The sequence below is a fragment of the Malaya genurostris genome, chromosome 3 (genome assembly GCF_030247185.1).
Source record: "Malaya genurostris strain Urasoe2022 chromosome 3, Malgen_1.1, whole genome shotgun sequence".
Lineage (NCBI taxonomy): Eukaryota > Metazoa > Arthropoda > Insecta > Diptera > Culicidae > Malaya > Malaya genurostris.
This window is the reverse complement of record NC_080572.1, coordinates 127,315,614-127,328,964: the sequence shown is the minus strand read 5'-3', so window position 1 is coordinate 127,328,964 and position 13,351 is coordinate 127,315,614. Positions and strand designations below refer to the sequence as shown.

At 34.7% G+C, this 13,351-nt stretch overlaps 1 protein-coding gene across 1 annotated transcript in view; it reads right to left on the bottom strand.

The window, feature by feature from the left end:
- LOC131435048 (transketolase-like protein 2) overlaps window positions 1-8,057 on the bottom strand; it is a 32,904-nt gene extending 24,847 nt beyond the window's left edge. Inside the window, exon 1 of the mRNA XM_058602525.1 lies at window positions 7,798-8,057. Within this exon, the coding sequence (XP_058458508.1) occupies window positions 7,798-7,904 (107 nt within the window). The 5' untranslated portion in view covers window positions 7,905-8,057. The remainder of the gene's footprint in view (window positions 1-7,797) is intronic.
- Between the last annotated feature and the right edge of the window lie 5,294 nt (window positions 8,058-13,351).

Sequence of the window (13,351 nt, the reverse complement as noted above, 5' to 3'; positions counted from 1 at the left end):
ATCGCATTCGAAAGACGTTTGTCCAATGAATGAAACCACTGATAAATTTTCATGTTCAAATTGCAATGGAAATCATAAATCCAATTTTTTGAAATGTCCTGTCAGGGAAAAAATTTTAAACGCTCGTTCGCTTCGACAACAAATCAAATCAACGACCTTAAATTTACAGAACATATCTGAAAATCAGAAAACCGTTACAGGTGCCACGCCTAATTCTTTTAAGGCATTGATTTCTTCGAAACAAAAAACAGGTACGCCTGCCAATTTGTCTTCTAACAAAAACAATTTATTGACAGGTAGATCGACCTCGTCATCATCTTCTTCTAATGTCAGTTATGCTGGTATATTAGGTAGAAATCTATCACCTATTTCTTCTAATGTAAATAATCAAAACACAGGACCGCCTTGCAGTTCTTCTTCTAACGAAAACAATTTATTAATAGGTAGACCGGCCAAATCATCTTCTTCTAATGGCAGTCTACCTACAAATATTCCTTCAATACCATTCGCTTCTTTAAATGAAGTCGATTTAGGCGATATAACTGAAAATAAAATGATCTACCTACAAGATCAACTTTTTCAAATGATCATCCAAATGAATTCGACTTCATCACTTTTTGAAGCATTTCAAATCGGATGGAAATTTGCAAATAATATTATAATAAATTTAAAATTTAACAGTGATGTTAAATAATTATTTGAATATTTTAAATTGGAATGCTCGATCTTTGAAATCGAGTGAAGATGAATTTTATAATTTTCTCAAAGTTCACAAAATTCATATTGCCATTGTGACAGAAACTTTTCTTAAACCAAATGTAAAATTGAAAAGTAATCCACATTATGTGGTTCATCGATTTGACAGGTTTACTGGAATGGGTGGTGGAGTTGCCATTTTTGTCCAACGGCAAATTAAACATCGAATTTTACCTTCTTTCAATACTAAAGTTATTGAAAGCTTGGGAATCGAAGTTGAAACCATTCATGGAATTTATTTCATCGCTGGAGCATATTGGCCATTCCAATGCACCGGCGAACAATTAAATTTCTTTAAAGGCGATTTGCAAAAACTTACAAGATATCGATCGAAATTTTTCGTAATAGGGGACTTAAATGCTAAGCATGTCCAGTGGAATTGTAGGCAAAATAACAGTAATGGTAAAATACTTCATAATCAACTCTCAGCTGGTTACTTCACAGTTCTTCATCCCAGTAATCCTACTTGTTTCTCTTCCGTGAAAAACCCGTCTACAATTGATCTGGTTCTAACAGATCAAAGTCACATTTGTAGTGAACCGATTACTCATGCTGACTTTGACTCAGATCATCTTCCTGTAACATTCAGACTTTCCAACGAAGCTATAATTAATCCAATTAGTTCTATTTTCAACTATCATAGAGCTAATTGGTTGGATTACAGATCTCACATTGAAAATCATGTGGATGATGAAACTATTTTAGAAAATTCTGCGGACATCGACACAGCAATTGATAATTTGAATCATTATATTATCGAAGCTAGAAATCTTTCAGTTCCCAAAGCTCAAACTAAATTAAATTCTCCTATCATCGATGACAATCTTCAACTGCTCATTCGGTTGAAGAATGTTCGTCGACGACAATATCAACGTTCTCGTGATCCTGCTATGAAAAACATAGTTAAGGATTTACAAAAAGAAATTAAACATAGATTTACTCTTTTGCGAAATGAAAATTTCGCTAAAGAAGTTGAACAAATTAAACCATATTCTAAACCTTTCTGGAAACTTTCTAAGGTTCTTATGAAACCTCAGAAACCAATTCCTGCTCTCAAGGAAGGAAATCAAATACTTCTTACAAATGGTGAAAAAGCTCAAAAGCTAGCTCAGCAGTTCGAGAGTGTCCACAATTTTAATTTAAACGTTGTGAGTCCTATTGAAAATGAAGTCTCACTGAAATATGATCATATTTCAACCCAAGTGTTATCACACGATGACATTATTGAGACGAATTTTGATGAAATTAAATCAATTATTAGGAAACTCAAAAACATGAAGGCTCCTGGTAATGATGGAATTTTTAATATTCTTATTAAAAATCTTCCCGATGTTGCCTTGAGACTCCTGGTTAAAATTTTCAACAAGTGTTTTTCATTAGCTTACTTCCCAAAAAGATGGAAAAACGCTAAAGTAATTCCTATCCTAAAACCTGATAAAAACCCAGCAGAAACATCAAGCTATCGACCAATTAGCTTACTTTCTTCTATCAGTAAACTTTTTGAAAAAATTATCTTGTTGAGAATGATGACTCATATAAATGAGAATTCAATTTTTTTACCAGAGCAGTTTGGATTTCGTCATGAACATTCAACTACTCATCAACTTGTAAGAGTTACGAACATGATAAAAACAAATAAATCTTCTGGGTTATCCACTGGAGTTGCTCTTCTAGACATAGAAAAAGCATTCGACAGTGTTTGGCACAAAGGTTTAATAGCAAAAATGTCTGATTTCCAGTTTCCTATTTATTTGATCAAAATGATTCAAAATTATTTAACTGATCGTACTCTTCAGGTTAGCTATCAGAATTGTAAATCTGAATTGCTACCCGTACGAGCCGGTGTTCCGCAGGGTTCGAGTGTAGCTCCAATCTTGTATAATATTTTCACTTCTGATCTTCCAAATCTACCCGTTGGTTGTCAGAAATCGCTATTCTGTGACGACACAAGTCTGTTAGCCACAGGTAGAAATCTAAGAGTGATCTGCAGTCGCCTACAAAGAAGTTTAAATATTTTCAGTGATTATCTGTCAAAATGGAAAATTAAACTAAATGCAGCAAAAACGCAATTAATTATCTTTCCTCACAAGCCAAGAGCTTCTTTTCTTAAACCAAACAATAATCACATTCTCAAATTGAATGGCTTGGAATTGACATGGTCTGATCAAGCTAAATACTTAGGTTTAACGTATGACAAAAAACTCACTTTCAAGGATCACATTGAAGGAATCCAGGCAAAGTGTAATAAATATATTAAATGTTTATATCCTCTTATAAACAGAAATTCTAAGCTCTGTCTAAAAAACAAATTGTTAATTTATAAACAAATTTTCAGACCAGCCATGCTTTATGCGGTACCAATTTGGTCAAGCTGTTGTTCCACCAGGAAGAAAACGCTTCAAAGGATTCAGAATAAAATTCTGAAAATGATTCTGAAGCGTCCTCCCTGGTTTAGTACAAATGAGTTACACAGACTCACAAATATAGAACCATTAGATGTAATGTCACATAATATTATAAGCAAATTCCGACAAAAGTCGATGCAATCTTCAATTGATTGAATCGATTCGCTCTCTGTATTAGTTAGTAAGTTAGTATATAAGTTCCTTTTCCCCATTACACAATACAAGTAGGTTTAGAATTTTCCCTACACAAAAATCTCAGAATTGCGGAAGCAAATGATGTCTTCATGGTAATAACCAAATCATATATATATATATATATATATATATATATATATATATATATATATATATATATATATATATATATATATATATATATATATATATATATATATATATATATATATATATATATATATATATATATATATATATATATATATATATATATACATATATATATATATATATATATATATATATATATATATATATATATATATATATATATATATATATATATATATATATATATATATATATATATATATATATATATATATATATATATAACAGGGCTGAAAAGTCACCACTTGTGGCTGAACACCCAATTTAAATCTTAATAATTTAATTTTAACTCATATTCCAATAAATAGTTATTTAAAAAAAAAAAAAAAAAAAGTACTCATTGCAAACGGTGGACAAGTTCAACAACAGCTTTTTAAATTTTGTGAATCCTATTGAAATCAATACCAAGATTACAACACAAGTATTGTCTCAATATGACATTGCTGAGACAAATTATGATGAAATTAGGACAATCAAAAACATGAAGGCTCCAATAATTTTTCATAATTTTATTGAACATGTTACCTGATATTTCTTTTGCAATCATATTATGCAAACTTATTCTGAAATTTAACAGAAATCCAGCAAAAGCATCTGTTCGATGTGGTGTTGTTGATAACAACTAAGAAATGCTTTCTGATCCATTAAAAATTGCCGCCAAACCCTTACAATTGTTGAACGAAACATGGGATGTTGGCCCCATCTCCAATGGATTCTGTACCATAAAACCTGTGTGGGACAATACGATGTTTCAAAACTTTTAATGAACTTCTCACTTAAACACAAAATGGAGTAATTCCTCCTTTTCATTTGTTTAATCAGGAAAATCATGATTTATTACGATTAGTGCTAGTAAATTTTTTCCCGGATTCGCAGTAAAATTCCCGACTTTTTCCCGGTGAAACGAAATTCCCGACTTTTTCCCGGTTTTCCCGTTTTTCCCGGTCAATTGCCACCCTGCTTACGTAAGGTAAGTCTCTTGAAAAATCGATTTGTTGGATTCAATAATGTACATGTTTCTATAGAGAGCTTTTTCACAACTACCATCAATTGCAAATCGTCCAACTAAGAGGTGGATTTCTTAGTTTTACCGGAAAGTACAATAAAGATTAATGGACTAGTGGGTCGAAAGTTTTTTTTAAGTAACAATAACAACAGAATTATTGTAGGTTATATCCGACAAACACTGAGGTCTCTTTACGCGGGGAAATTTTTCTAATGCCAAATGTCTTAGAAATGCATGAATCATCTACATATGCTAGTCTCATAAAAAATTTGTGAATTTGAGGAAATCCGCGTAGGAATTTGACTTCGGATCCGCGAGAAATTTGACTTCGGAAATCCGCCTAGAAAAACGAATTTTATCTTATGCATTCAAAATTGACAAAAACGCGAATAAGGAAGAAATAATTTTAAACACCAAATTGTCGGTTACTTCAAGTTAGTCGAAATTAATATATAAATAATTCCCGTGAATTTTATGATTACAGCCTTAAAAGTGGAATTTTCCGATAACCATCATCTATTAAGGCTGTGAACCATTTCGTGGTTAATTTTAACTTATGGTTAAAATCTGACACTTTAGTGGTTATTTTGTGTAGAGTAGTTAAATTTAACTAAAACTGCGTCCCATTTCAAAATTCGACGGACGGAAAGTGATTCGGGTTTATTTTTCACTGGAAATAATTTCAACTAAAGAATTAATATTAGAATTTTCATTGCAAGATTTTTTTCAGTGTTGCTTAGCATGGTTATTTTTGACAGATCGATGGTTTTTTCTGATAACGTTTGCAGCTTGAATCAAGTTAGTATATAAGTTCCTTTTCCCCATTACACAATACAAGTAGGTTTAGAATTTTCCCTACACAAAAATCTCAGAATTGCGGAAGCAAATGATGTCTTCATGGTAATAACCAAATCATATATATATATATATATATATATATATATATATATATATATATATATATATATATATATATATATATATATATATATATATATATATAACAGGGCTGAAAAGTCACCACTTGTGGCTGAACACCCAATTTAAATCTTAATAATTTAATTTTAACTCATATTCCAATAAATAGTTATTTAAAAAAAAAAAAAAAAAAAAAAAGTACTCATTGCAAACGGTGGACAAGTTCAACAACAGCTTTTTAAATTTTGTGAATCCTATTGAAATCAATACCAAGATTACAACACAAGTATTGTCTCAATATGACATTGCTGAGACAAATTATGATGAAATTAGGACAATCAAAAACATGAAGGCTCCAATAATTTTTCATAATTTTATTAAACATGTTACCTGATATTTCTTTTGCAATCATATTATGCAAACTTATTCTGAAATTTAACAGAAATCCAGCAAAAGCATCTGTTCGATGTGGTGTTGTTGATAACAACTAAGAAATGCTTTCTGATCCATTAAAAATTGCCGCCAAACCCTTACAATTGTTGAACGAAACATGGGATGTTGGCCCCATCTCCAATGGATTCTGTACCATAAAACCTGTGTGGGACAATACGATGTTTCAAAACTTTTAATGAACTTCTCACTTAAACACAAAATGGAGTAATTCCATTGAAACATCAAAACATCAAGCTGCTTGATTTTATCTTTTAATTGGAGCCAAATTTAACTTTAATGTTCTAGTCATACAATCCACTATTCGTCAATATCATAAACATTCGAATGATTAGTTCTCATTATGGATTGCTTTATACTGAAAATATTGTTTTAACGGTTGGATTGTAAAATGTTCGTTAACCAAATTCCAAGTTAAATTGAACAACAAAATAAACAGTATTACATAACATTCCCCCTCTGTATCATAAGGGCATGCAAATCTGTAATCCACCCGTTTGCCCGGCTTACTCAAAGCTAGGAGTTATCCCTAAGTTTAGAAACGATCCATGTTGCGGCGAAGCTCAATTATTATTTCATTGCGATTTCATGCCGTAGTGTTATGCCAAGTAGAGTAGCCCCGGAGGAAAAACGAAACCCATTTAGCGGAGTAGCCGCATTAAGTATTTATTTGTCATTTTTTATACTACGAGGACAAGGCTAATCACAAATGATTTTTATGCTAGATAGTCTTTATTAATTTAGTATATAGTCACTAAATGGCGTTTCTGGGGGAAAAGCTTTGGCTTTTTATATTATGGAGAATACTTATCTGGAAAATAGTATATTAGGGGGTTTAGTTTTCTGGAATAAGGTACACTCTGGGAAATGCTTTTTTGAGGAATGATTCATTCTAGAAATTTTACGAGGAAATGATTTCTGGAAAATAGTTTTCGGGGAATCTAGATTATAGATTCAAGAATCTACATATATTAGCTGTTTTCGACGGTTGCACAAAATTCTTGAAACTGTACGCAGTGAAAACAACGACAAAAGACGCAATGAAGTATCTAAAATCATATTTCTTTTCATACTCAATTCCAAATGTATCTGATCGTGGCTATCGAATACCGATGGTGTAACCTCAGAACAGTAAATAACTTTGCATCTTTGTTACAGGCAGAAATCTAATTGGTCTAATCATCCAAACTTTACAGTGCTGAACAAAAAACGATATATTCGTAATTCTTGCTTACTCACTATTTCACATAAAAAGATATGCGCTGAGAAAACTCCCGATCGTAATTAATTTTACAAAGTGCCTATCGTATTATATGTCCATTTCACATGTGTTATTTCTGATTTGATGTTAAATTTCATAAGGGTGTTTATGAACCATAAAAATATTTTACCATAGTTTCCTTTGAACACGTAAGTACAGTTTTAGTGTTTTGAGTTATAAAAATAGTGCGGATAATGATTATCCAAAGCTACGCGAAAAAATTGTAGGTCCCTTAGCTTGTTCATAATTTTATAAGTACACACAAGAAACAATATCGTTTCATACTGCAATTTCTTCAAAATTAAACCTTCAGTTGGTTGCATCGAAAACACCCGTTATGTCCTTTAGAGCTTACACAAGGTAACAGTGAACGACTTTCGATTACATAATGTCAACGTTACTTGGATCGTGACAACAATCGCCCCTGAGTATTGACCTCACTTTAACCTCTAACAATTCGTTATAGGTACGCATGCATAGATACGTGTTACATAGCAAGTCATGCCACAAGAGCTGGTAGGTCAAATAATAAAAATGAAGTAGCCAAAAATAAATAATAGTTGCAGAGGTGTTGCTAAAAATTGCATGAAAATAAACTAGACTCCAATGCATTCTTGATAACCACGTGGTCAAGAAAATGAACTTTCACTTACCCAGATTTCGAAGCTTGAGTCGAATTAATCGAGTGAATGCGAAGCTTATGAGCAATATCCTTTAGTTCTTGAATTGTTTTTGACTCCGGTTTGTGATAAGTCGGCATATCGGAAGATAATCACTGTTCACCTCAATGCACAAAAAACACGAACCAAAGTGGGCAAACTTATCGAGTGGAATCAATACACCAACCGCTTATATGCAGCTTTTAGAAAGGTAGCCTTCAAACTGAATAACGAGATTGAAGTAAAAGTAAAAACTAGTGTTCAAAGCATTCAGTGATGACGTTTGTTTTGCCGGTAAATTGTCTGGAAGCACGACGTAATAGTATGCTGGTGTAAAAGTAAACGAAATTGTGAATTTAAGACCATGCCCAACGGTGGTAAACGTAATTTGCAACCATCACCCATACCCAAGTCACGATGTAAAATAGCCTGGTGATCACGTTTTTCTATGTGTTAGTGTGGTTGTCATTAGCGGCCCTTACACGAGTCATTAAAAATGTCATTAGTAAAAAAAAAACATTTTAATGAACGTGTAGTGGTGCGCTAATGACAAAATTTCTAACAAATTTGAATTACATCATTAGTTAGTCATTATTTAAAATGACATTTTTAATGCTCGTGTAAGGGCCGCTATTTAATTTTGGAATAACAGAGAGACGTGAAGAAAAAAAACATAAACAAGTGACGTTGCAGGATTAGGTTTCATGAAAATATTTAGAATTGATTCTGTTTGCGAAAATATTGACAGTAAAATGCGGTGTTTTGTTCCGGGATATTTCAATCGTCGAATTCGAGGAAATGATCTGTCCATTTCATATCATCGAGCACCGAAGAACCCGGTTATTAGAAAAAGCTGATTTATTTTTTGCGGACTGGAGTACAATAGTGTAAAGAACAAGCGCGTATGTTCTGCACATTTCCGGACGAAAGATTATCAGTCGACCGAAATGCAGCGTAAATTTTATGGATTTCAATGTCGAGTATGGTAAGTTCAATATTTTCAATCACAGGTAATGAGGACACTGATTTTAGCTCAACCATCCGGTAAAGACAAATTTCCCGAAACGGATTCGGTAGAAGCAAATGGCATTGATCTAGCCAGACTTAGTGATCACAGCACCTTCCTTCTGTAAAAAAAAACTAACAAGATCAGAAACACGTCGACCATCATTAAAAAGGCACTTACGCACTACGGATAGAAAGTTGAAACGAACCGTTCGTACTGTGTGTGAGTTAACGGGCGTACTGAAGCCTGTATCGTAGAGTAGAGCAACGTATGACCAACTTGCTCGTAGTTAAACTCGAACGGATGTACCCAGTACACATTCGGAATCTCAAACTCCGGCTGGTAACATTTTCCACCGATGGATTTCAGTGTAATTCGAGCAAACATATGAATCGATTCGCTCGACCTCCATATGAGCATTGGTAGTCTGGAATGATTTCATTTGGTTATCTTCAGTGTTTCACGATGGATTGATTTCTCTTTGTGGTATTGACAAAACATCATTTTCGCCAAATACTTATTTAGTGAGAACGCTGAACCGATGAAAATAAATTGTGTCAGAAAAAATATATAATAAGTCAAATAGAATCATACTTAAGAGTCTGAAGAGCTACAGACAGATATTGTTTGATAGATTAGGAACTGTAAAACCAAGATGTATTCATGATCGGTTAACCGATCGGTTAAGCGACAATCAACGTGTGGTCTCCATCAGGCCCGTGCGCAGGAATCATTCAAGAGGGAAGGGCTCAAGAGAGGGTTCAAGAGAGTGGTTCGAAAGGGGGAAGAGGTTCAAGAGATTGGTGTGGTTCCAGGGGGGGAGGGGGTTTGATTCAAGGGAGGGAGGCGGTGTCGATCGGTGGGGAAGACGCAAAAATTTGAAAGAAAAGTCAAGTTATTTGCACTTTTATATAATAGGTACTCTATTGTTCATGGAACTTAATGTTGAAAAATCTTCCATGGGGAAGGGGGTTGAAACATTTCACTCATCCAATTCAGAATCATCTAGAGCATCACCTGCATTTGAAATGCCAGCCACAGCACAATCACTCCATTATCCATGATAACTGTAATAGATTCCACAGTGCGATCCGCCAAATCCTTCTTCCAACGAAATGAATAGAATCGGATATGTGTACAATTTTCTATATTTCGACGTTACCTTGCAAGCCCTTGATGAAAAAATGTCCAGATTTTCAATTAGTGCCAAAGATTCGCCAGACTGCGCGACAACCGGAGTAACTTAGAAGTGAAATCCCGATCTGAACTAGTCGTTTGTTTATGTTTACATGCTTGAATCCCGGCGCGCCATACTTAATTTCGTGAGAAAATTACCAACACAACCAAAAATGTCTTATCAAATACAAATTATAATACGGAATACTTCGAGAAATTTTCAAGGACACATTTTGCATCGTGCGGTACACTGTCGTGATACACTGTCAGAGTGACAATGTACTTTAACGAGTTTTCTATAAAACTAGCAACACTGAAGGGTAAGAACAAGTTCACCATAGTTACTGTTTATTATAGTGAAAAATAAATAAACAACCAATTTTTATCTGATAATCAAGATCACAAGCGAAATGTAAGTTAAACAATAATCTAGAATGGTTTAGCCACCATGAATATACTACTAGCTGTATAGATATTTGTAGATTTGTGGGTGTTTGTGTTCATTTTTCATCTTTTGTGCTAGTGCCGGTGATATTTAGACTGATTGTTGCAGTTTAATACAGCAACGATAAACATAAACAAACAAGTTTGTTTTACACCGTAGCAACTAGCATAAAGCGTTGCCAGAAACGATCTCCTTCCACATTTTCAAACTATCGCAATGAAAGGGAGTAATTTGCTAGGCTTACTTGTTCAGGCTGTGAACCAAACATTGGCGGTTCGTTTGTATGGGACTTAGGGGTATTATTATTTGTGTTTGACTCGGGTACGGTTCGGGTTCGGGTATAAGAATTTCTATACCCGACCATCTCTAATACAGAACTAGTAAATAACTAGTTCTTCTTAGAATTCCAACATAAACTGTTGAAATTCGCTGGAAATTAACAAAACAGCCTACCTTAGTCAGTATCATCCATTCCTCTAGCTGGAGTGTAGTGAAATGTCTTAAGTCGCCTAAATTTTACACTAACACATTCATAAAATGAGCGAATATTCAATGACATTCATAATGTCACCAAAGATAAATAATAAAGACATGTATGTGCCTACAAAAATTTAAAAAAAATCTGGTTCGTACCCGGTACTTTCTAAAATGACCGCACTCACCGCTTGGGGGAGCGCGAGAGTTATTGTGTTGTAAACAGTTCAAGTTGAAGTGTGCCATGAGTGAAACGAAATCAAATGTCAACAATTCACTCATTTCGATACTGTGTATCGCGTTACTGTGTAATCTCCGTTTCAATATTTGAACTTCCTACGGTAATCGAATTTGACAAATAAAAGCAATTACCAACTACATTTGATCTGTATATCCTTAGCTGCTTCCAGATTGGCATATTTGGTAAACGTTCAGGACGGCGCTTGACGACAATGGTAAGGTCTTCAATCTGCTGCCCAACGACATTGACTGGCCAGTTAGGTAAAGTTTTTAGCTAAATGAATTATGGAAAAACACCAAGTTCGCTTTCTGAAGGTAGCTGATTTGGTCATAGGGTGAAATATCGAGACAAGGTACTATACAAGATCGTAAAAGGGATTTGATGATCAACATTGTTTAGTTTAGGAAAAATGAGAGAGAAAAATGCACGAAGAAAGTTCAGTTAAGACCTCGAGTAAACTACGGTGCTCACTGGCTCTTTTTTTGAGATCATCGACGAAGAGAAATCCGAATCTCCAAATGGAATGAAAATATGCAGCTCGAAGCGAATGTTCAAAGTTCTGTTTGATTATATTCACAATGATGCGAATTCTGTGATATACGGACTGCTCATGTTGTAACGACATAGGTGGTCACCAACAGAGCCTATGGAACCACCATGAAACGAACTAATTCTCTTAACTCCGAAAATATTCCTCTCATAGCAGATGGAAAACTTTTGAATACAAATCTGGACTTTTTTTTTATAAATAAAGTATATAGACTAGAATTAAACCATTTTTTTCGATCCGAAACTAACATCCAAACTAAAACAATTTTATTAATTAGAAAAAAAAGAAAGCTTATTTTGACATGCGGATCTGGTCCTTCGGCTGTCAACAGTCGGGCAAACGGCTGACGGCGATGACTTCATCAGAACCGAAATCACTTCATCAGAACCGAAACCTTTTTTTTTTCGCCTCGAACAGTCATCGGGCGCGGTTCGCTTTTTCGAGCGCTCCGCAAGTAATTTATATTTATTTATTTTTTGACGCGTAGTCTACGTCGCGCGCGGGCTTTTTTTTTATAGCCTTTCGGACAAATTCTATCTAGAATAATGAAGTGCGGTGTAAAATCGTGTGTTAATATTGACGATCGCTTCCTTTGGAAATGCGAATTCTGTGAAAAATCGTACCATTCAGCCTGCATCGGCGTGCAGCGGCATCAAGAAAATTTTATTCTGGCATTTATGGTACCAGTGTGTGCCGACTGTCAACATTTAATAAGGACAGGAGCTGAAACTCTAAAGCTACTTCATCAACAGGAGCAACTTCTTAAGTACACAAAAAATCAAACGGAAACGTATCACCGGACCACTGCAGACATGAAAACCCATTACCTGGAAATATTCGACAGTGTCGAGCGCTTGCTCATCGACGTGAAGCAGTCATTGTCCAGTATCAGCAGAAACGACCACAACATTTGCGGTAAAGTAGGTCAGCGCATGCAGTCATTCGAGGCCTCGTTACACAGTGCCATAAAAAACGTTAGCGATTTTAGTAAAGTAAATGACCAGCACATCCAGGAAATGAGCGAACGGCTTCTTCGCCTCGAAGAAAAATTCTTACGACCTACCAAATCTGAAGTCCCTGCAATAATACCTAACACTATTCTGGAAGAATTGAGAGATGAAGTCAAAGCAATATCGACTTCAATCTCCAGTATCGGAACCAAAGACCAAAATACCAAACCTAAGTCTCTAGCTGAAGAACTCAAAGAGAAGGAAAATCAAACATGCGACAGTGGCTGGCGCTTCATTGGAAGTAAAAAAATCTGGAAACGAGACTGGAGTGTGTATGATAAAAAACAGCGCACTCGACGGCTGCAAGAAAAACAAGCAGAAAAAGCAAACCTCAGACGAAAACAACGGAAGCGGAAACAACAAAATAATACAAATTACAGTATACGCAGTAAAAACAACAACTACACCAACAACAGCAAACACGACAACAACAACAACAACAACAGCAACAACAACAGCAGCAGCAGCAACAACAACAACAACAACTGCAGCAACAACAACAACAACGACAATAATGTGCACTACAACAGCAACTTGAACACTAACAGTAACAATACCTGCCACAACAATAACAATAATGTGTCATTACAATATACCTTACCCTTGGACAAAGACTTACTAGCAGCTGCACGGGTTCAATTCTCCG